We start from the raw sequence: 21,843 nt of genomic DNA on the forward strand, positions 1-21,843 counted from the left end.
TTTTATATATGAGTACAAAAGATTATAATTTATCTTCTATTTTAATTAACTACTTCTTAGGTGTATTAAGGAATATCCTTGTACAAATTTTAAAGAGTTACAGATAAATATAAGAAGGACAACAAGAAAAAAAAGACTATCCTAAATGCCTTTAAATGTATATGAAACACGTGAATATTTACGTATTTTTGAAAATGTGTGTATTTAAAAATTACCACAGGATTCTGTAATTCTCTCCTAAGACTTATATTCACCCTCAGTTAACATTCATTTAAACAAATTACATTTATTTATGGCCTTATATCAATGCATTAGCAATCAAACTTATTCAAAGGAAAGATCTGTTCTCTGGGTGATTTTCTCAATGCAAGCTGTGAATTAGTTATATCATTAACAGCTACTAATCATAAATGTCCTCTGTCTTTCAATTATTATTATTCTTTACCAGTAGTCCTTTCCTTGATAAATGTAGTCTTTTATACCATTTACCTGACTTCCAAATTTATATCTCCAAATCAGTCTTCTATGTACTTCTCTATTTGTTTGTCTAATAAAAATCTAAAACATAATCTGCCAAGATAGAACTTGGATCTTACCACCATATATATGTTCCATCTATGGTGTTCGCTTTGTCATTTGATGGTAACTTCATTGCTCCAGATGCCAACACCTTGGAATGGGCTATTCTCTCTCACAATCTAAGGATTTCATTGGTTCTACTTTGATCTGAATCTTCTCATCAGTTCCACCACTATCACCACCATCTTTCATGTTAATTTAGGACAATAGCTTTCTATTTGCCCTGTAGCTGTTTTCAATCCCTTTTTAAATTTTATTACAATCCAGCAGATAATCATTTAAAAAGGTGATTCCAGTAATTGCATCTCTTCTCAAAACCCTCTAATGATCCTCCATTTTACTCAATTAGGAGACAGTGTTTTATGGAGACCTAGAGAGCTTATGGTTTGTGCTTTAACATTTGCATATGTGCACACGCACACCCCAAACGCACACCCACACATCTATTATCCTGTATTGCTTTCTATTTCTCAATTTCAGCACACCAACCTTCTTGCTCTTTCTTAAAATACCCTGGGGTGTAAACACACTAGGGTGAGCCCTTCTGTGAGATTAGATTCCAAACCTATTCTCTGGCTTATGTAGTAAGCCAAAAAACTTCCTGCATGGAAGTTTTATAAAAGTGGATTTCAGCTGAACTTACATTATTTGTAGTTATCAATCAAACAATGTCGTTGAGATGATACCTCCATTGATAGCATGTGTGGTACAATTATAAGATTATTCCTATTACTCAAATTATATAAATATTCCAAATACATACTGTCTACTGATAAAGATGCATATGAATAGCTTACTTTCATATAGGTAAGTAGCTAAGAATATGAATAATATAATTCAGTCAGTTATCTAATATGATACCTATGTAGCTATGTGCATTTAAAAAGTGAAAGAAAACCAGAATTCTGATTAATGGATTTGTAAGCAAACATGGAGACAGTAAAGTGATCTTCAGTTCAGGTTCTGAATATAATTTTATTTCCTAAGACTAAAATTTTAAGCAAATTAATGTTGTGGAAAGTATATTATATCAATCCTAGGATTGCCTTTATATTTTAACACTGTTTATGACAAACTACTTCAGTCCTTATCTTCAGTTTTTGTTTTAAAGAGATACGTTGAATAAAAGTTTTATTATATATGGTACAGAATCATTGTATTCATCCATCTTCCTCATTAAAGTTTATTTCAATTATAGATTAAGGTTTATTTCAGTCTTCAACGTGTCTCCAGATTTATTTTTTCCTTGAATACAAAAATAATAGAAAAAAATAAACATAAAGATGCAAAATATATTATAGTATGCCATGTCTTCCTAAGAAAAATTTACTGTTATGAGGTTTACAAGGGAGAGAATATCATTCAAAACAATACATTTTTAATTATATATTATTTACTGTAAGTTTGGTTTTCTCTTAATTTCCAGAAATATCTTGGTAGTCTTTGAAAAAGTAAACAAGGCAAATATGCATTCATTACCTCTACTCACTGTGAAAATAAAATACCATTATTATATTAGTTAGAGGAAATTAAAACATTTACAGAGAAAATGTTTGAGATGCTTCATTAATAAACAGAATCTAATTTGTTCAAATTTCTTAAGTGTTATATAAGTGTAAAACCAGAGCAGAGAATTTAACATTACATTTTGTACTGATCATGATATTTTTCATTTCAGATACCATACAAAATGGCAACTACATATTATATACATTTTCAGTTTCTAGTGTAAGTATTCTCTTTGTACTTATAGCTAAATGTATAATTTGTTCATGCCTAGGTTATTCTTTTATAGTGAATATTTTGGAAAAGGTGTTTACATTTGCCTACAGATTTTAATGGAATGTAATGAAATAAGTTGTTCATTTAAATTGTTATATTTAAATTGTTAAATTATAAACAAATTATCTTAAAATTTTATAAAGTTTGTGATCATGTAACTGATGCAAAGAAACCTTTAGAGTTCTTAACATGTTATGTTTGGTTTTAGGCAACATGCCCTAGGAAAACAATTTCAACATATTTGAAAATATTTTAATGAATTAGTCACAGTAATAATTGGTGTGGATTTTGGTTTATTAATTTTGAATAGTTAATAGAAATGATTTTTTTCATAGATGTTGCTTTTTTCATACATTGTCTTTTGGCAAAGTTAAATTATTCTTCATCAATGTTAGGACTAGAATAAGAATGAGTATATATGTGTTGCATATGAGTAATTAAGGTTGTCTCTGAAAGTAAAATTTTCTGGCATATATATATAAATTAAAATAATTATTAATGAGTATATTTCTATGTGCTACTTGGATGAGGAGAGCTGGAAGGAATAGAGGTGTAGATGATGACATTTCTTTGCTGTGTCATATCGGTATTGTTATTTCAGGTTTGTATCTGATGACCTAATATATAATATCATATACTATTTTTCCCAGAACACATTAGATATTGTGTGCACACATTCATCATATCAGGAAGGAACTACCTTAGCATTTCAGACTGTAAAAATCCTTGGGTTGACAGACACTGTTACAGAAGTTACAGTGGCAGAAAATAATCAACCAATGAGCGTTCATTCCAATTTCACTTATGATGCTTCTAACCAGGTAATTACAATCTTTTAAAATATTTTAGCTATCATATAATCTCACATTTAACATTATATAACCATTCGGGCACTTATATTTCTCCTCTCAGTGTGTCTTCCTTCCTTCTTTTCATTGCTTCCTTCCTCCCTTCATTTTTTCTTCACTTTTTCTGAATAATATTCCAATTTATGTCAATACAATTTGTATTTAGATATCAACATGAAGGGAACTCCTTGCAATTTCTCTCTCCCTATTTTATTTTCTCATGCATACTAGTTATATGGGCCTTGCTAATATTTTCCATAAAATTCTTCTAATCTGAACTCTAACCTACCTATTGCACACAAAAGAAATTCCAAATGTTTTAGCTGCTTTAGACTCTTTAATATATTGGTTCAGTTCATTTCTTTAGTCTTTCTCCTGTTTCTTTTTTAGTGAGGTGTCATTGTCCTCAAAGTATATCTTGTACTCTTCTGACTTCAATTTTGCGTTTACACTTTTCTTCTCCTGTGGAAAGCCTTCCTTGTGTTGTGATTTTTGTTTCTTTTGATAGTTGTAGTATAGAGGGGAAAAGAATAACAAAATTGGATGCAGTGTTATTGGATGCACAGATTCCAGCTCTGCTATCTCTGCTTCTAAACACATTAAATAAATCTCTCATTATTTTAGTTTTCTCATTTGCAAAATGTAATATTTCAATCATAATGTTGCTTTGGGTAGTAGATTGATGTATTAAAAAAGAGACTGTAATATTTAAAAACATGAAAGCAATTATTTTTGTCATTTACCTTTTCTCCATTTATATAATACCAAATTATTAGTAATATTGCCATAAATAATTTCTGAATTGTTTAAGATATAGAACATTGTCTTATAATATTTTTGTCTAACTCATAAGACCTCTGGCCCAGGGTTTTTCAATTATTTATTTTCAGAAAATATGCACTGATTAATTATTTTTTATTTAGTGGGTATATTATGATTTATATTTCATAGCACTATAAGAACAAATTGATATAAATTAAGCAATGCAAGCTTTTTGTGAACTTTATGACTCTAATAGAGATTAAAAGAGGCAATAATAAAAAAATAATTATATTGGTTAGGTATACAATATAAAGGTCTGTCTGTGGCTATTTGTATGTCTACTTTTATGTTTATAAATATATATACATAAACACTAGAAGTATACCTTTATAATTCTGCTGTGCATAGATTGATCTTTATATGAACTTTCATTACTCAAAGTAAAGTTTTGCAACTATGTTTGGTGGATATCAAAAAGTAAGTTATGCAGATGAAAATCTGGGTGTGGGATAAATTTGCTCACATTATTCCCAAGGTATATAAGAAATAATCAAACATAATTTTGAAATCCCAATTATAGACATAATTGTATGTGTGTGCACATACATATGTACATATATGTAGATATACATAAATACACACATATATATTGCATATATATAATTCTATTTTTAAAGTATTTTATCAAAACTACTAATGATTTAATTTGAAGAATTGCCATAATTGCCACATTTCATAAAATGTAAATTTTTTTTTAAATCATCCGATGATCAGATACAGTGTTTAAAAGTTTTGTTTGTTTGTGTTTTTTGTTTGTTTGTCTTCAAAGGTTCTCCTAATTGCAGATCTCAACCTTAACCTTGGAGGAAACTTTAGTGTTCAATGGAATCAAATTTTCTCAGAAAATGAAACATTTAATTGTTATCCAGATGCAGATTTGGCAACTGAAGAAAAGTGCATACAACGTGGCTGTGTATGGAAAACGGTAATAATAATTTTAATTATTACTCATGATATGGTTTTCACATAAACATTTCAATGAAAATTTTACATGTTATAATTTTAAATCTGCAGCATATAAACTAAATTCAATTAGATAATCATGTGGAATGTGAAGTTAGCGTCTCTGACAGGCAGTTCACTTTTATTTTAATTAATTATCCAAAGACATATCTTAGTAAATGCCAGGCTGAATTGATGCACAAATTGCTTTCCAGGCACTTTAGATAGTGTAACTTTACTTAATAAAATAATACTGTCTGTTACACTTTACTTGATGTTGACTGTAGCGGATTTGCTCATTTGGATAAGATATGCCAGTAGTGGACACTATTTCAAAATCATTGTCTCAAGTTATTAAGACATATAATGTTGAGTAGAGGGCTAGTTCTCTTCCACTAAGGATGGTAATCTCTGGCCAGTTATTTTGACTTTCATTTTAACAAAATAATGATGGCTGAGGGTGGCAGGTGTTTTTACCAATGTCACAGGAAGGACATTGTAAAACATTCCCTCTTGCTATGCCTGTTTTTCAAATTCTGAACTTTTCATTACATCATTGAGTTTTGTCGACAGATACATTTATTTAATATAACTAAATAATTAAATGCGTTTGTTATATCACTGGGATGAGTCAAGACATATCTGTCAGCAATTTTCCAGAGACATTTACATTTATATAAAGAGATGCATAGAATCTCTGCCTCCAGAGAAATTATCCCGATTTCTCTGCATTAATTGTTAACACAGCATAATCTGTATCACTAGTGAAGAATAGGGAAGAATGTAAGAAGATAAAAAGTGAAGAGGAGAAAAGATTTTAAAATCAACAGAAATGAAATGGTGAAGTTCATTTCTCTGAACCTTCTCTTTAAGTTGCCTCTCTTCAGCCAGATTCACATCCATTCCCCTTTACATTCAAAGTATGCTAACTTTATCAAAACAAATATGAAGGACAGGTGGGAACAATTCATCTTACTAAAGCATAAATAACTTCTAAACATGAACATGTGAAATTTTATCTTTCCCATTAAATACTTTTAATGTAATATATATATATAACGTTAAATCTACATAATGTTATATATAATGCTAATGTTATATATATATATAAAACTATATATAACTATATATAAAAATATATATATATACACACACACACATCACAGTTTTTTTATCTGCTCATTGATTGATGAACATTTGGTTTGGTTCCACATTTTTGCAATTGCAAATTGTGCTGCTATAAACATTCACTTGCAAGTATCTTTTTTGTATAATTACTTCTTTTCCTCTGGGTGGATACTCAGTAGTGGGATTGCTGGAACAAATGGTGGTACTGCTTTTAAATCTTTAAGGAATCTCCACACTCTTTTCCATAGTGGTTGTACTAGTTTACATTCCCACTATCAGTGTAGAAGTGTCCCCTTTTCACTGAATCCATGCCAACATCTATTATTTTTTGATTTTTTGATTATGGCCATTCTTTCAGTAGGAACGTGGTATCACATTGTTGTTTTGATTTGCATTTACCTGATCATTAGTGATGCCGACCATTTGTTCATATGTTTGTTGGCCATTTGTTCATATTTTCTTTTGAGAATTGTCTATTCATGCCCTTAGCCCACTTTTTGAAGGGATTGCTTGTTTGTTTTTCCTGTGAAATTGTTTGAACTTGTTGTAGATTCTGGATATTCATTCTTTGTCAGATGTGTAGATGGTGAAGATTTTCTTGCACTCTGTGGGTTGTCTGTTTACTCTGCTGACTGTTCCTTTTGCACTGCAAAAGTTCTTTAGTTTAATTAAGTTCCAGCTGTTTATCTTTGTTTTCATTGCATTTGCTTTTGTTTCTTGGTCATCAAATCCTTGCCTGAGCCAATGTCTACAGTGCTATCTTCTAGAAGTTGTGTAGTTTCTGGTCTTAGATTTAAGTCCTTAATCCGCCTTGAGTGGATTTTTGTATAAGATGAGAGATGAGAATCTAGTTTTATTCTCCTGCATGTGGCTTGCCAATTATTATGGCACCATTTGTTGAATAGGATGTCCTTTCCCCACTTTATGTTTTTGTCTGCTTTGTCGAAGATCAGGTGGCTGTAGATATCAGAGTTTATTTCTGGGTTCTCTATTCTGTTCCATTGGTCTGTGTGATTATTTTTATACAGTACCATGCTATTTTGGTGACTATGGCTTTATAGTATAGTTTGAAATTAGGCAATATGATGCCTCCAGATTTGTTCTTTTTGCTTATTCTCACTTTGACCATGCATGGTCTTTTTTGATTCCATATGAATTTTAGGATTGTTTTTTCTAGTTCAGTGAAGAATAATGATGGTGTTTTGATGGGAATTGTATTGAATCTGCATATTGTTTCAGCAGTATGGTCATTTTCACAATATTCTTTCTATCCATCCATGAGCATGGGATGTGTTTCCATTTGTTTGTGTCATATATGATTTCTTTCAGCAGTGTTTGTAGTTTTCCTTGTAGTGGTCTTTCACTTCCTTGGTTAGGTATACTCCTAAGTATTTTATTTTATTTTATTTTATTTTATTTTATTTTATTTTATTTTATTTATGCAGCTATTGTAAAATGGGTTGAGTTCTTGATTTGATTCTCAGCTTGGTTCTTTTTAGTTTATAGAAGAGCTATCGATTTCTGCACACTAATTTTGTATCCGAAAATTTTGCTGAACTATTTTATGAGTTCTAGGAGCTTTTTGGAGGAGGCTTTAGGGTTTTCTAGGTAAATGATCATATCATCAGCAAATAGCGACAGTTTGACTTCCCTTTACTGATTTAGATGCCCTTTCTTTCTTTCTCTTGTCTGATTGCTCTTGCTAGGACTTCCAGTACTATGCTGAAAATAAGTGAGAATGGCCATCTCTGTCTTATTCCAGTTCTTAGAGAGAATGCTTTCAACTTTTCCCCATTCAGTATTATGTTGGCTGTGGGTTTGTCACATGGTTTTTATTACATTGAGGTATGACCCTTGTTTGCCGATTTTACTGAGAGTTTTAATCAAAATGGAATGCTGTAATAGGATCCTGTGATTTTTGTTTTTAATTCTGTTTATGTGGTGTATCACATTCATTGACTTGCATATGTTAAACCATCCCTGTATCCCTAGTATGAAACCCACTTGATCATGTTGGGCTATCTTTGTGATATGTTGTTGAATTTGGTTAGCTAGTATTTTGTTAAGGATTCTTGCATCTATGTTCCTCAGGGATATTGGTCTGTAGTTTACTTTTTTGGTTATGTCTTTTCTTGGTTTTGGTATTAGGGTGATACTGACTTTATAGAACAATTTAGGGGGGGTTCCCCCTTTTTCTGTCTTGTGGAATAATGTCGATAGAATTGGTACCAATTATTCTTTGAATAACTGGTAAAATTCTGCTATGAATACATGTGATCCTGGACATTTTTTTGTTGGTAATTGTTTACTACCATTTTAGTCTCACTTCTTGTTATTGGTCTGCTCAGGTTATCTGATTCTTCCTGATTTAAGGTTGTGTCTTTCCAGGAATGTATCCATCTCTTCTAGGTTATCTAATTTGTGTGTAAAGGTGTTCATAGTAGCCTTGAATGATCTTTTGTATTTCTGTGGTGTCAGTTGTAGTATCTCCCATTTCATTTCTAACTGAGCTTATTTGGACTTTCTCTTTTTCTTGATCAATCTTGCTAATGAACGGTCAATTTTATTTATCTTTTCAAAGAACTAGACTTTTGTTTCAGTTGTCTTTTGTATTTTTTTGTTTGTTTCAATTTCACTTAGTAATGTTCTGATCTTGGTTATTTCCTTTCTTCTTCTGAGTTTTGGTTTGGTTTGTTCTTGTTTCTCTAGTTCCTTGAGGTGTGACCTTAGATTGTCTATGTGTGCTCTTTTAGACTTTTTGGTGTAGGCATTTAGGGCTATGAACTTTCTTATTAGTACTGTCTTTGCTGTATCCAAGAGCTTTTGATAGGCTGTGTCACTATTGTCATTCAGTTAAAAGACTTTTTAAATTTTCATCTTGATTTTATTTTTAACCCAATGATCATTCAGGAGCAGATTATTTAATTTCCATGTATTTGCATGGTTTTGAAGGTTCCTTTCAGAGTTGTTTCCAGTATTATTTTACTGTGGTCTGAGAGAGTGCTTGATATAATTTCAATTTTCTTAAATTTATTGAAGCTCATTTTGTGGCCTATCATATGGTCTATCTTGGAGAAAGTTCCATGTGCTGATGAATAGAATGTATCTTCTGTGGTTGTTGGGTAGAATGTTCTGTAAATATCTGTTATATCCATTTTTTTCCAGGGTATAGTTTAAATCCATTGTTACTTTGTTGACTTTCCATCTTGATAATCTTTCTAGTAGTATCAGTGGAGTGTTGAAGTCTTCCACTATTACTGTGTTGCTGATTCCCTCAGTTCTTAGGTCTATTAGTAATTGTTTTATAAATTTGGGAGCTCCAGTGTTAGGTGCATATATATTTAGGACTGTGATATTTTCCTGTTGGATAAGGCTTTTTATCATTGTATAATGTCCATCTTAGCCTTTTTTAACTGCTGTTGCTTTAAAGTTTGTTTCATCTGATATAAAAAATAGATACTTCTGCTGGCTTTTGGTGTTCATTTACATGGAATGTTTTTGTTCCCATCCCTTTATCTTGAGTTTATGTGAGTCCTTATGTGTTAGGTGAGTCTCTTGGAGGCAGCAGATGGTTGGTGAATAGTTATCCATTCTGTTATTCTGTGTCCTTTAAGTGGAGCATTTAGACCATTTACTTTCAATGTCAGTATTGAGATGTGAAGTACCATTCCATTCATTGTGCTATTTTTTGCCTGTATACCTTGTGTTTTTAAATTATGTTTTACAGGTCCTGTGAGATTTATGCCTTAAAGAGGTTCTGTTTTGATGTATTTCTAGGATTTGTTTGAAGATTTAGAGCTCCCTTTAGCACTTACCGTAGTACTGATTCTGGTAGTAGTCAATTCTCTCAGCATTTGTTTGTCTGAAAAAAGGTTATATCTTTCCTTCATTTGTGAACCTAAGTGTCCCTGGATACAAAAGTCTTGGCTGATAATTGTTTTGTTTAAGGAGGCTGAAGATAGAGCCCCAATCCCTTCTAGCTTGTAGGGTTTCTGCTGAGAAACATGCTGTTTTCTTTTGTAGGTTACCTGGTGCTTTTGCCTCATAGCTCTTAAGATTTTTTCCTTCATCTTAACTTTACATAACCTGACAACATTGTGTCTAGGCAACGATATTTTCACAGTGAATATCCCAGGTATTCTTTGAGCTCTCTTTTATTTGGATGTCTAGGTCTCTAGCAAGGCCAGAGAAGTTTTCCTTAATTATTCCTTCAAATATGTTTTCCAAATTTTTAGATTTCCCTTCTTCCTCAGTAACAATAACTATTCTTAGGTTTGGTCATTTAACATAATCCCATACTTCTTGGAGGCTGTGTTCATATTGTCTTATTCTTTTTTCTTTGTCTTTATTGGACTGAGTTAATTCAAAAACCTCATCTTCAAGCTTTGAAGTTCTTTCCTCTGCCTGTATGATTCTACTACTGAGACTTTCATTTCTTTGTTTAAGTCCATGTGGTAGGATGATATCATCAACAAAATAAGCTTGAATAGATGAAAAGTATTCAAAGACTAAACCCTGGGCGATTACAAACTTTAGCCAAGGAGGAAATGACAAAGGAGGCTTAGAAAGAACAGCTCAAGTATTGGGTTGGAAATAACATGCTGGGTCCTGGAAGCCAATTGAACAAAGCATTTAGAATGGAAGAAATGATCAACTATGCCAGTTGTTTGTTAGTAAGATAAGGACTGGAAACTGACATGTGGATTTGGCAACATGGAAGTCTTTAATAACTTTGGCATGCAAACATTAGATGTAGTACTAGGGATAAAAGCCTGGTTAGAGTGAGTTCAAGAGAAAATCAAGGGACACATTAGAGATAGTGAGTATGATGAACACTTCTATGTTTTGCTGTAAATAAAGCAGAAAAAATAGAACAGTAGTCAGAGAAACTACTGAAGTGACATTTACTTCAAAAAAAATGAGATGAATAAAATCAGTTTATGCTGTTAAAAATAACATAATGAATGCAATATTTTTGATGCAAGAGAGGGTGGAGATTTGAGGGAGAAATATTTTTATAGGTAAGGAGGCCTGGGATAGGGTACACAGATGAAATTGTTCACTTTAGATAGAAGCCAGACAGCATGCCCTCAAGAAGGTGAGTCAAACAGAGTATCTCAATTTAGTCAGCTTAGGCCCCTTTCTTTTAAAGAGCTTTTAGGAGGACTTATACAATTTCTTTAAAAGGAAATTGGAAATGTAGATAAATATATTTCTCCACAAAATATAGTAATAATCAAGGAAGATAGGGAGAATGGATTGTGGTAAGGAAACTAGCCATCAATGCCACAGTTTATAATTCTTTTTCTTAGGTTTTGTCTCTCACTTCTATGTAAACCAATCAACTCTGATTCTTGGCCAGGGTTCCTATTTCAAATCCAGGTCAGGATGTAATTGACCGGTATAACAATAAGTTAAAAAAAGAAGGATTGAGAGTTTCATTATAAGTAAAAGGACTCTACCGCTTGCCCTTTAGAGGCATGTCATAATGCCATTTTTATACACAATAATCAATAATCAATATGAAGAGTAAGAACAAACATGGAATCAAAATGTATTAGTAATATACTTGCTTTTGCAGACAACACAATTTAATGCTATTTTTTGAGTTAAAAAAGTACATTTGATCCTTCTGCTCTACCGTTCTTTCTGTAGAGCGTAAATGCAAATATTTTGTATAAAATTTTAGTACATGGGATCCCAAATTACATATAATATATTTTGTGTTATGACTGTTATTTCGTTTTTTTATTAATGAAACTTGTAAACCATACAATGTGTGACTAAACATCAATATAATTTTAAAGAGTCGAATATTACAAGGCTTATAATTTCTGGCAATGAACATGCATTGTGTTTTTAGGATTCTTCTCTATCCAAAGCACCTGAGTGTTACTTTCCCAGACAAGATAACTCTTACTCAGTCACGTCAACTAACTATTCATCAATGGGTGTAACAGCTGACCTCCAACTAAATACTGCAAATGCTAGAATAACGTTACCTTCTGTCCCCATCTCAACTCTTCGTGTGGAGGTGAAATATCACAAAAATGATATGTTGCAGTTTAAGGTATGCTTGATATAAACTGCCTCAAAGCTAGTTTTGATTTTGGGTAATTTTGGAGATTTTGGATAATTCTATGATTTGATATTTAATGTAATATTAAAGGTTATTAACAGTTTTGATAATATTTTGATTCTATAAAAATATTTTTTTCCCACACAACTCATAGCTAGGTGCCCAAGAAATGAAACTGATCTTTCTTGCTAACTTTGTGATTAATACAATGATTATTTTAAAACTACATTTAAATTCTTGCAAAATACATAAGTCATTTATTATCAAACTATGCTGATACTGTCATTAAAATAAACAAAATTGGATGCCTACTCTTTTTACTATTTTTAAGTTGTGGCCTTGATTTTCTGGCCAATGTAATAAGACACACCAAAGCAATAATTTCATTCAACTTTTAGAGATAGCATATTTTTGTAACTTAAGAATCCTAAGGGATTCCATTAAGATAGTATTAGAAATTTTAAATATCAATACAATAACTAGATGTAATATGTATTTCCAAAGATATTTTCTCGTACATTGTTGCTCACTATTTAGAAGCAGAAATGGCAACAATTATCATTAGCAAACTCAAATGAAAAAATCAAATAATAAATCATCAAAAATTATAGGACTAAATGGACTAACTATAAGGAGAAAAACTATTAAAAATGTTCATATTAAGTATTTTAAAATTATAAATGAGTCAATTATCTTTTAAATGTTAATTCACTTTAGCTCAATCGCTGCTTTTAAAGTATTTTCATATAAATCTTAGTGAAATATCTTTTGAGACTTCATAAAATAACTTGTAAGTTTGTCTGAAAAAACAAACACCGTGCAATGGTTAAAATTCAGCAAGGGGTAAAGAACAAAAATTCATATAATTAAAACAGTGTGGAACTGGAGATAGAATTGCCTGATTGTTTATTGAAACGAGATGGCACAAAAGGCTTGAAGATTGTGTGTGTGTGTGATGACACAAAAGCATAGAAGATACGTGTGTGTGAAGAAAGGTTTGCAAATTAATAATGAAGAAGTAGGTTATTTAATAATTTATATAGAAAAGTGCCTGTTTTTTATCATATACTAAAATAAAATTTAGAATGAGTTGCATGTGAAAACTAAACATAGCCTAAAACAAATTTAACTGCATATTTATTTTGTATCTGGCTAGCAAAGGCCTTTCAAGCCACAGATAAAAAGGCATAAGTAACATAGGTAAAAATCTACACATTTTCTTACATACAAATAAAACATGTTTTCACATGGAAAAGCACTATACACAATTAGAAGACAAAAAATGGGTAAATATCTGATAAATATGTGACTTAGGGAAAGCAATTTCAACTCATGTAATCAAGAAAAAATATCAAAACCTCTCATAAGAAGACATTTAACAGAAGAAACTAAAATATCAAGATAATTACACTCATTAAAAATTCTAGGAACAAAATGCAATTTAAAGTACAGTGGAACATAAATGCTAATAATGTAGAAAAAGATGAAATCTCATAAGAAATGAAATGAGTAACAATGAAAAATAAATGCTTTTAATTTAACATAAATTAGCACTAGAGTACACATTTTGGTGAAAATATTAATCAGTAAACAAATTCTGGAAAGCAGTTTGTCAGTAGTTATCAAAGACCCTAAAACGGTAAGTATACTCAGTCCCTAGAGGTATTTAAGAAATGTGCTGAAGAAATAAAAACACAAATAAACATAAATTAGCATTAGGGTTTATTGTATAATCATAGGTATGACAAAAAATATTGAAACAATTTCTGTTTTTAACCATGAAATAATTTTGGTATACCCATACTATAGAATATTTAGCTCTAAAATTTCTGTTTTGATCTTATTGTATAGAAAAAAAATCACAAAATAATTTTTAAAGGTTCAAAAATGCAGTACTCAGTTTGGTCCCATTATAAATGTGTATATGAAATTCTATATTGATATGGTTATATGGACCATGAATGTAGAGTTAGAAATTATATGGAGAAAAATTCTAAATATTCTAATTTGAGACATTATTTAAATTATTTCATGACATGTACATGCTATGTCAGCAATCAGAGTAAACTTTTTTACTACTTATCTGCAATAGATTTATGATCCCCAAAATAAGAGATATGAAGTTCCAGTACCGTTAAACATTCCAAACGCCCCAATAAGTACTTATGAAAACAGACTTTATGATGTTGAAATCAAGGAAAATCCTTTTGGCATCCAGATTCGACGCAGAAGCAGTGGAAGAGTTATGTAAGTGATTGAATGATTTGATATAAAGGATATTTTAATTTCAGCTTAAGATGGGAAAAGTAAAATGATTAACAACCTTCACTGTCCTAGAGTAGCATCGCACAAAAAAATTTAAGTTCTGTTAAATAACTTTGCCCATTTTAATATTTCTAGCTAAACATAGTCCATGAGACTATTTTAAAGGATTGACCCACAATTTTATCTACAGTTTAGAGGTGTTCAATTTCACTATTAGTATCAGACTCATTCTTCTAATCAAGTTGAGAACCAAAACCAAAACCTCTTTTAAAAAGCATGATGAGTGTTGGCAAAAATAAGTATTTGGAAACAAATGAAGTAAATATTTATTAAAACTGTTGAAATAGTTTATTGGTGCTTGAATCTGATAGAATTAATAATTTATCTGCCATGTATTAGTGAAAATAAGTTACAACACATAAGTCTAGATATATATTTATGTTACAATGAATAAATTTAATTTTAAAATTATGGTCTTTATTCAAAATATCTAGAAACTATAATATATTGAAATATACTTTTATGTAATTTAAATTTGCCATGCCATTCCTTAGATGATGTTATCAGGATGTTTTCTGGTATTGTCAGGATATGTACAAATAATGACTAAAACTGTATCTGGATCATTTTAATAATTTTGTTGTTATGACAATATTTTTGCTCAAAAACGTGTGAAGTTAAGTCATTTTATAAAAATATCTTGGTGCAAGGACATTATTCATTGTCATTTGGCAAGCATTATTCCCAATTAGTTTTCCAAAATAATAAATATAAAAAGTTAAAATATGCCCAGATTACTTGTAATACTTACGTTTCCTCTTCTTGCCAATGTTACTTTCCATCCTCCTTTATGTTCTTGCAAATGAGCTGAATAATATGTTTCTTGAAACACATTACTTCATACACAGCTATTTTTATGAACATAAAATAAAGGAAGAAAAACTCAATTGGGAGTAGTAATTGGCAAGAGTTCAACATTTAAATATCCATTAAACTTAAAATTCACTATAATATTGATTTATTTTTATTCTACATGTAGAAAAAAGTGTACTGTGATTAACTCAAGGGAGCAAGAAAATTGAGAACTTTTAATTTCTAGGTCACACATTACTGAGTCATTGATGATTTCATATTAATTTTATTTTTAAAAGGAATACTTGTCTAAAGAAAGACATGTACAATCATATTATTTATGATTCCCCTATAAGTGTACGAAACATATTTTACATATTCCTTAACTTAGCTAAAAGAAAAAATGTATTAGAATAGTTATCTATTTCCATTTGGTACCTGGGTATAATTAGGAATATAGAAAAAATATTGATTTTTTGATAATCTAAGAATTACCATTATCATTTGTGATACTATTTTGCATATATTTTGACAGACATAGCTTTATTTTCTTTTGTTTTCAGTTGGGATTCTTCGCTGCCTGGATTTGCTTTTAATGATCAGTTCATTCAAATATCGACTCGCCTGCCATCAGAATACATATATGGTTTTGGGGAAGTGGAACATACAGCATTTAAGCGAGATCTGAACTGGCATACTTGGGGAATGTTCACAAGAGACCAACCCCCTGGTGTAGGTACCAACATGTGACCACTCCATGAGGCAACTAAGACCATGAGTAGAATCCAAGCCACTTCTTTATAGGCTTGTGCTTTAGAATTGAAGTAATGACAAAGGCATTAGTTAGCGATCTCCAGAGCAGCTATAGCAATTTTCTGAGAAACAAACCCAAAAAGTCACCAGAAATTACAGGTGGAAGCAGAGGAGTGGATGGATAACAATTTGCTTGACTACTGTGAGAAGCCAGGCTTTGACTCATACCTTAACTGTTTCAAATGCATAGAAAGGATATGCTGATTCTGTATTCCCAGTCAAGTTTACCTTTACTACAGTATAGAAAATATCTGCCTAACGGTTTCCTTGATTGTTTTTTACTTCTCAGATACTGATTTGATCTTTTTTCCCTTTATAAACCACAGTTGCAGTTGTGTAATTTTATGTGGCCCAATTGCAAATTACATCTTTACAATGTGTTTTTATGTAGTCATGACACTTTTTCCAAAGATTTGTCTTGTTAATACAACACATTTTATGAATATTTAATGTACTGTACAACAAATAATATTATCTATAATATTCCAAACATATCATAAAAATATATTTTAACAAAAATTATTCTATTTGTATTTTTCACATGTGATGTGTACTTAAAAGGATATACTCAGTAGCATACTATAAGTTTGCATCCTATTGTAAGCATTTTTTATTGTTAGGTGCTCAAAGAGCTTGCATTTATAACATAATACTCCAAAGTTAGGTTATTGAAGGCTGTTTTCTATTAACACTAACTTGAAAGAATACGTTTTACCAAAACTGATTTCTTAAAATCCCTTCAGCATTTGTACAGATATTGTTAGATTAATATACTTTTGATTATTGGTATCTAAAATTACTTTCACTAGTAATTTTGTATATTACTGAAAATAAATTACTACAAAATCACTTTCAATGGTAATTTTATATATTATATTAAGAATCAAAAGTATATAATCTAATAATATCTGACTATGATTACAGTATGAAACAATGAATTAAATATTTTGTAAATATAAAAATGTAAATGTTCTATAAATATAAAATATATAAACAAGATATTTTCTGGACAGTTTAATTGTATTCATCACTTTTATCATTTCTAGGACATTTTACTATGGAAAAAATACCAGTTTATAGATAAGTTAAACATATAACCTTTGGAAAGAAACCAAACTACTCTAATGGCAATAGTATTCTACATCAGATAACGTGGAAGCATTTGTGGTTGTTACATATTTGTATATTAATTTCTATTAATATACAAATATTATATAAAAATATTTGTAAACTACTCTAAAGCAGGAAAAATTTAAACAATTATTTTCTAGGGAGACACATTTATTTTAACTGAAGCATGGTTTAAGGTTCGGGAAAAGAGGAATTTAAATACCACGGCTTGATTATATAATAAATTGTAAAATAACATTGATTAAATTCACATGCTATTGTTACTTAAAATATATTTGCTTAATTTTTATATTTCAGTACAAACTTAATTCCTATGGATTTCATCCCTATTATATGGCTCTGGAAGAGGAAGGCAATGCTCACAGTGTTCTCTTACTCAACAGCAATGCAATGGGTAAAAACATCATTTATTGAATATCTCTTATTTTATGTGACTTTTTTATAAACTAATACATGTAGATAAAAATGGAATCTTATTTTGGATTTCCAGATGTTACATTCCAGCCAACTCCTGCTCTAACTTACCGCACAGTTGGAGGAATCTTGGATTTTTATATGTTTTTGGGCCCAACTCCAGAAGTTTCAACAAAGCAATACCATGAAGTATGATTGCATATTTCTTTAAACAAAATTAAAAATGTTTATAGCATCAAGTAATTCTCTTAGTTCACACGTGAATTTTTTTTTGAAGGTAATTGGCCATCCAGTCATGCCACCTTATTGGGCTTTGGGATTCCAGTTATGTCGTTATGGATATGCAAATACTTCAGAGATTCAGGAATTATATGACAGTATGGTGGCTGCGAACATCCCCTATGTATGTATATCAATTTTAAAACAATGTTAAATATGTAATATGTAAAAGTAGAATGAAATAATTAAACATGTGTACTTTAAAATTAATTTAAGCATTATACTTTAAACTAATTAGACGTGCTTCGTTTTTTTACTAGCACCTTATGTATTGGGTATGAGATTTATATACAGTGTCTTTGTCAGACAGATAAAACAGAGGAAGAAATACCATTCCTTTTCCTTTTCCCTCCCTAATTATATCATGCTGTGTTGTGCTAAACAAGTCACTGTGCACTTGCTTTCCTCTCACAAACTCTGGGTTGCACAGGCAGTCACTATGTTCTCTTCATGTTAGAGTTCACAGAAATGTGTATTGTCAACAAGATAAGAATCTGTATCATCAACCGGAGAAAAAGTTGGATGTGGAAATAATTTTTTTTTGCCCTGGAATAGATAATAGTTGTAATATATAATACAGATTCACTCAATATTCAGGAAGCTAAATATTCCAAAGTATCCACAGATGATCAATCTCTAAATTTCCTCATTATTTAGCAAAATTAGGGAACCTTGGGTTGCTGCTGGCAACACCTAAACATTAAAATATAGAAGACTTGATATATAAGAGTTTATTCTAAGAACAATCAGAAAAACCTCATTATAAGACATTGGTATTTATAGTAGGGTCCAATATAGGGTTCTTGAATAACTAGCATGGGAAATTAATTACGTATGTTGACCATATAGAAACATGCAAGTGGAAATTTATTATTTAAAAGGAGGTATACATTATTGACCATACTTTCTATGATACCTTGAAGAAGAAATTGAGATAATGTCAAATAATATCAAATAATTAACAAATTTTGTATTTAGGCTTAAATAGAATATTCCATGATATAATGCAAATATTTGTTGGTTTAAACATACTTGCAATTGCCTATCTTACAGCAATTGTTGTTTATATAAGCAGGGCTATTATCCTAAAAATGACTTTGATGGATATTACAAGAACCAGATCATAGTAATTGATGTAATTAGTAATACTCCTTTTGCCAATATTAGAATTGTTTGAAATTATCCAACATTTGCTGTATAGTTCCCAGAAACAGCAACACTTCTTTCTGTATATACTGTACAAAATTCCTATTTGTCATTTAACCTAATTTCATAGCATCATAAATACTATTGCCCAGTGTCTGTTTCCTTTGAAAATTACATAATATATATCAATTTAGAACAGTTTTTACCTCTAAATCAAAATTACTAAATGAACTGTCAACAAAACAGAACATTTATAGAAAGTTGTTCTTAGAATACCTCATATCTTTACATGCTACTTTTATTCCTTGAACAGTAAACCACTTAATTCTTTTTAAGATCTAGTGAGGAGGAGCTCAAACTTTCATATTGCTGTTACTTTTATAAGCCTAATAAAATATGATACACTTACTATTTTGTATTTTTTGCCATACTGTGATGATTTTTTTGTGTATTTCAGGATGTTCAGTACACAGACATTGATTACATGGAAAGGCAGCTAGACTTTACAATTGGTGAAGCATTCCAGGACCTTCCTCAGTTTGTTGACAAAATAAGAGGAGAAGGAATGAGATACATTATTATCCTGGTCAGTACTTGGCGTTTATCTGGGTCTTATTTCTTGTTTCTATTAATTCTCCTAAAATGAGGAGGGGGAAGGTGTTTCAGAAATAGAAAGTATATAACTTTGAATAATACTCCCAAATCTAAAACTCTTTTCCTTTAGCACTTCATTTTATTTGCATGGGTTGTGATCAGCTACCTTTTTATTTAGGTATATCCCTAGAGGTTTAAATCCAAAACTGAGTTAAAGGCAAGCTGTTTTCTAGTTATCATCCAAGCTACAAATAGGTCTCTATTTATGGGAGTTATCAAAATGTAATGGTAGAGTTTCTATTTTTATATAATTATTAAGTCTTTCTCTGGTATTGCTTCTGATGTTTTTCGTATTTAAAAATTTGCCTTCAGATTGGTGATTCAGTGAGGATAATTTTTTATCACTAACATAGGAAGTAAGCTAGGTAGCCAGATAGCTCACCATAGAAATAAAAACAAAAACCTCTACTAATCTTGCTTGAAATGATAGCTAATGCATTTCTGACAGTCCTTAGAATTTCCTTCTAAGAAATTTGGAGGGCAATCTAGCTAGAACACTGATGTTTATATCATTTGTCATTTCATGTGAGAGCACATTATTATGATAATGTAGTAATGAAAACTTATGCTTCATAACCACTGTCCAAGTAGTTATGCTTTTTTTCATGTGTACTTTGTTTATATTTCATTTTAATTTTAGGATCCAGCAATTTCAGGAAATGAAACAAGGACTTACCCTGCATTTGAAAGAGGACAGCAGAATGATGTCTTTGTCAAATGGCCAAACACCAATGATATTTGTTGGGCAAAGGTACTAAATCGATATCTTGAAATGGAATAAATACAAAAATTATATTTCAATGAAAGTTTCCATTTAATTAGTAAAAGTTAAAAACATTCATGAGAGCTATACAGAAATGTAATGATTTAATAACTAATAAAATAATGTGCAGTCTTTGGTTCATTCCAAATTATTAGACACAAAGAAAGAATTCATATAAATCACATGTCCAAATATGATTTGTTTAATTTTAAGATGTATTTTATTATATTTCTTGGTACCACTTGTAATTTATTATAAAACTACCATTAGTAAGATGGCTACTCATTATTCTGTACTGCAAGATATTTAAATGTTCACTTTTCTTAAAAATATACTGTTAATAGTAGCAACAACATGTTTTGACAGCTATACTTATAGTTAGAACTTAGATCATGAAGTATAATTCACTGTATTTTATATAAGCAATTATATTCAGACCTGATATATTAATATACTACAAAAATATTTTGATTTGACTTTTATATAAAGCAATCAAGAAAAAATCTCATAGTAATAACTAGAATGAACAACAATGATAAAATCCTCAAAAAATCTATGATGAGAGACACAGTTAAATGAAATATGAGAGGCTTTTTGAATCTTGGACTGATATTAAGACATTAGTGATTAAATCTGTGAAATGCAAACATGTTCAGTAAATGTTTGTTGTACTGTATCAACATTAATTTCCTGGTTTTGATAAGTTCACTATTGTTATATTACATGTTAACATTAGAGAAAGCTGAGTGAAGAATATAGACAGGGCTGGGCACAGTGGCACATGCATGTAATGCTTGCAGTTTGAGTGGCTGAGGTAGGAGGATCTCTTGAGCCCAGGAGTTCGAGATCAGCCTGGGCAACACAGGGAGACCTTGTCTCTACAAAATAATTAAAAATTAGCTACGCATAGTGGTGCAAGCCTGTAGCCCCAGCTACTTGAGAGGCGTATTAGTCCAGAAGGTTTTTTTTTTAATTCCCTACTTTCTCCTCATTCTGTATTTCTACACATTTTGTCAGATTTCTACCCTTTCTCCCCTTCCTTTAGAGCACTATTCTCTGTCAGTAGCTAATCTCTTGTAAATAATTTCTTTTTGATGGATTATTTATATTTTTATATAGGACTTTCTAACTTCTACAATATAGATTCAAATTTCCAGAGCTTTCGGCAAACTGAATTTGAGCTCTGTTTTGTGTGTTTCTGATTGGAGGAGAAGGAAGAAAAAATGTTGGTAGGCAATGATGTCAGGCTGAGAATAGTGGTGGGATGTAGGGAGAGGAGGATTTAGTATTAATTCTGAAAGTCAATGGGATGTTTGACTCAGCATGACATTATTCAATCAGATCTT

At 30.7% G+C, this 21,843-nt stretch overlaps 1 protein-coding gene across 1 annotated transcript in view; it reads left to right on the forward strand.

The window, feature by feature from the left end:
- Nucleotides 1-21,843, forward strand: part of SI (sucrase-isomaltase) — a 99,012-nt gene that overhangs the window by 42,723 nt on the left and 34,446 nt on the right. The window contains exons 22-32 of the mRNA XM_007972209.3: nucleotides 2,258-2,307; nucleotides 3,012-3,182; nucleotides 4,801-4,956; nucleotides 11,965-12,171; nucleotides 14,273-14,427; nucleotides 15,861-16,029; nucleotides 17,539-17,635; nucleotides 17,732-17,844; nucleotides 17,933-18,058; nucleotides 19,538-19,666; nucleotides 20,375-20,485. Coding sequence (XP_007970400.3) covers nucleotides 2,258-2,307; nucleotides 3,012-3,182; nucleotides 4,801-4,956; nucleotides 11,965-12,171; nucleotides 14,273-14,427; nucleotides 15,861-16,029; nucleotides 17,539-17,635; nucleotides 17,732-17,844; nucleotides 17,933-18,058; nucleotides 19,538-19,666; nucleotides 20,375-20,485 — 1,484 coding nt within the window. The remainder of the gene's footprint in view (nucleotides 1-2,257; nucleotides 2,308-3,011; nucleotides 3,183-4,800; nucleotides 4,957-11,964; nucleotides 12,172-14,272; nucleotides 14,428-15,860; nucleotides 16,030-17,538; nucleotides 17,636-17,731; nucleotides 17,845-17,932; nucleotides 18,059-19,537; nucleotides 19,667-20,374; nucleotides 20,486-21,843) is intronic.

The sequence above is a fragment of the Chlorocebus sabaeus genome, chromosome 15, assembly GCF_047675955.1.
Source record: "Chlorocebus sabaeus isolate Y175 chromosome 15, mChlSab1.0.hap1, whole genome shotgun sequence".
In the NCBI taxonomy this organism is placed as follows: Eukaryota; Metazoa; Chordata; class Mammalia; order Primates; family Cercopithecidae; genus Chlorocebus; species Chlorocebus sabaeus.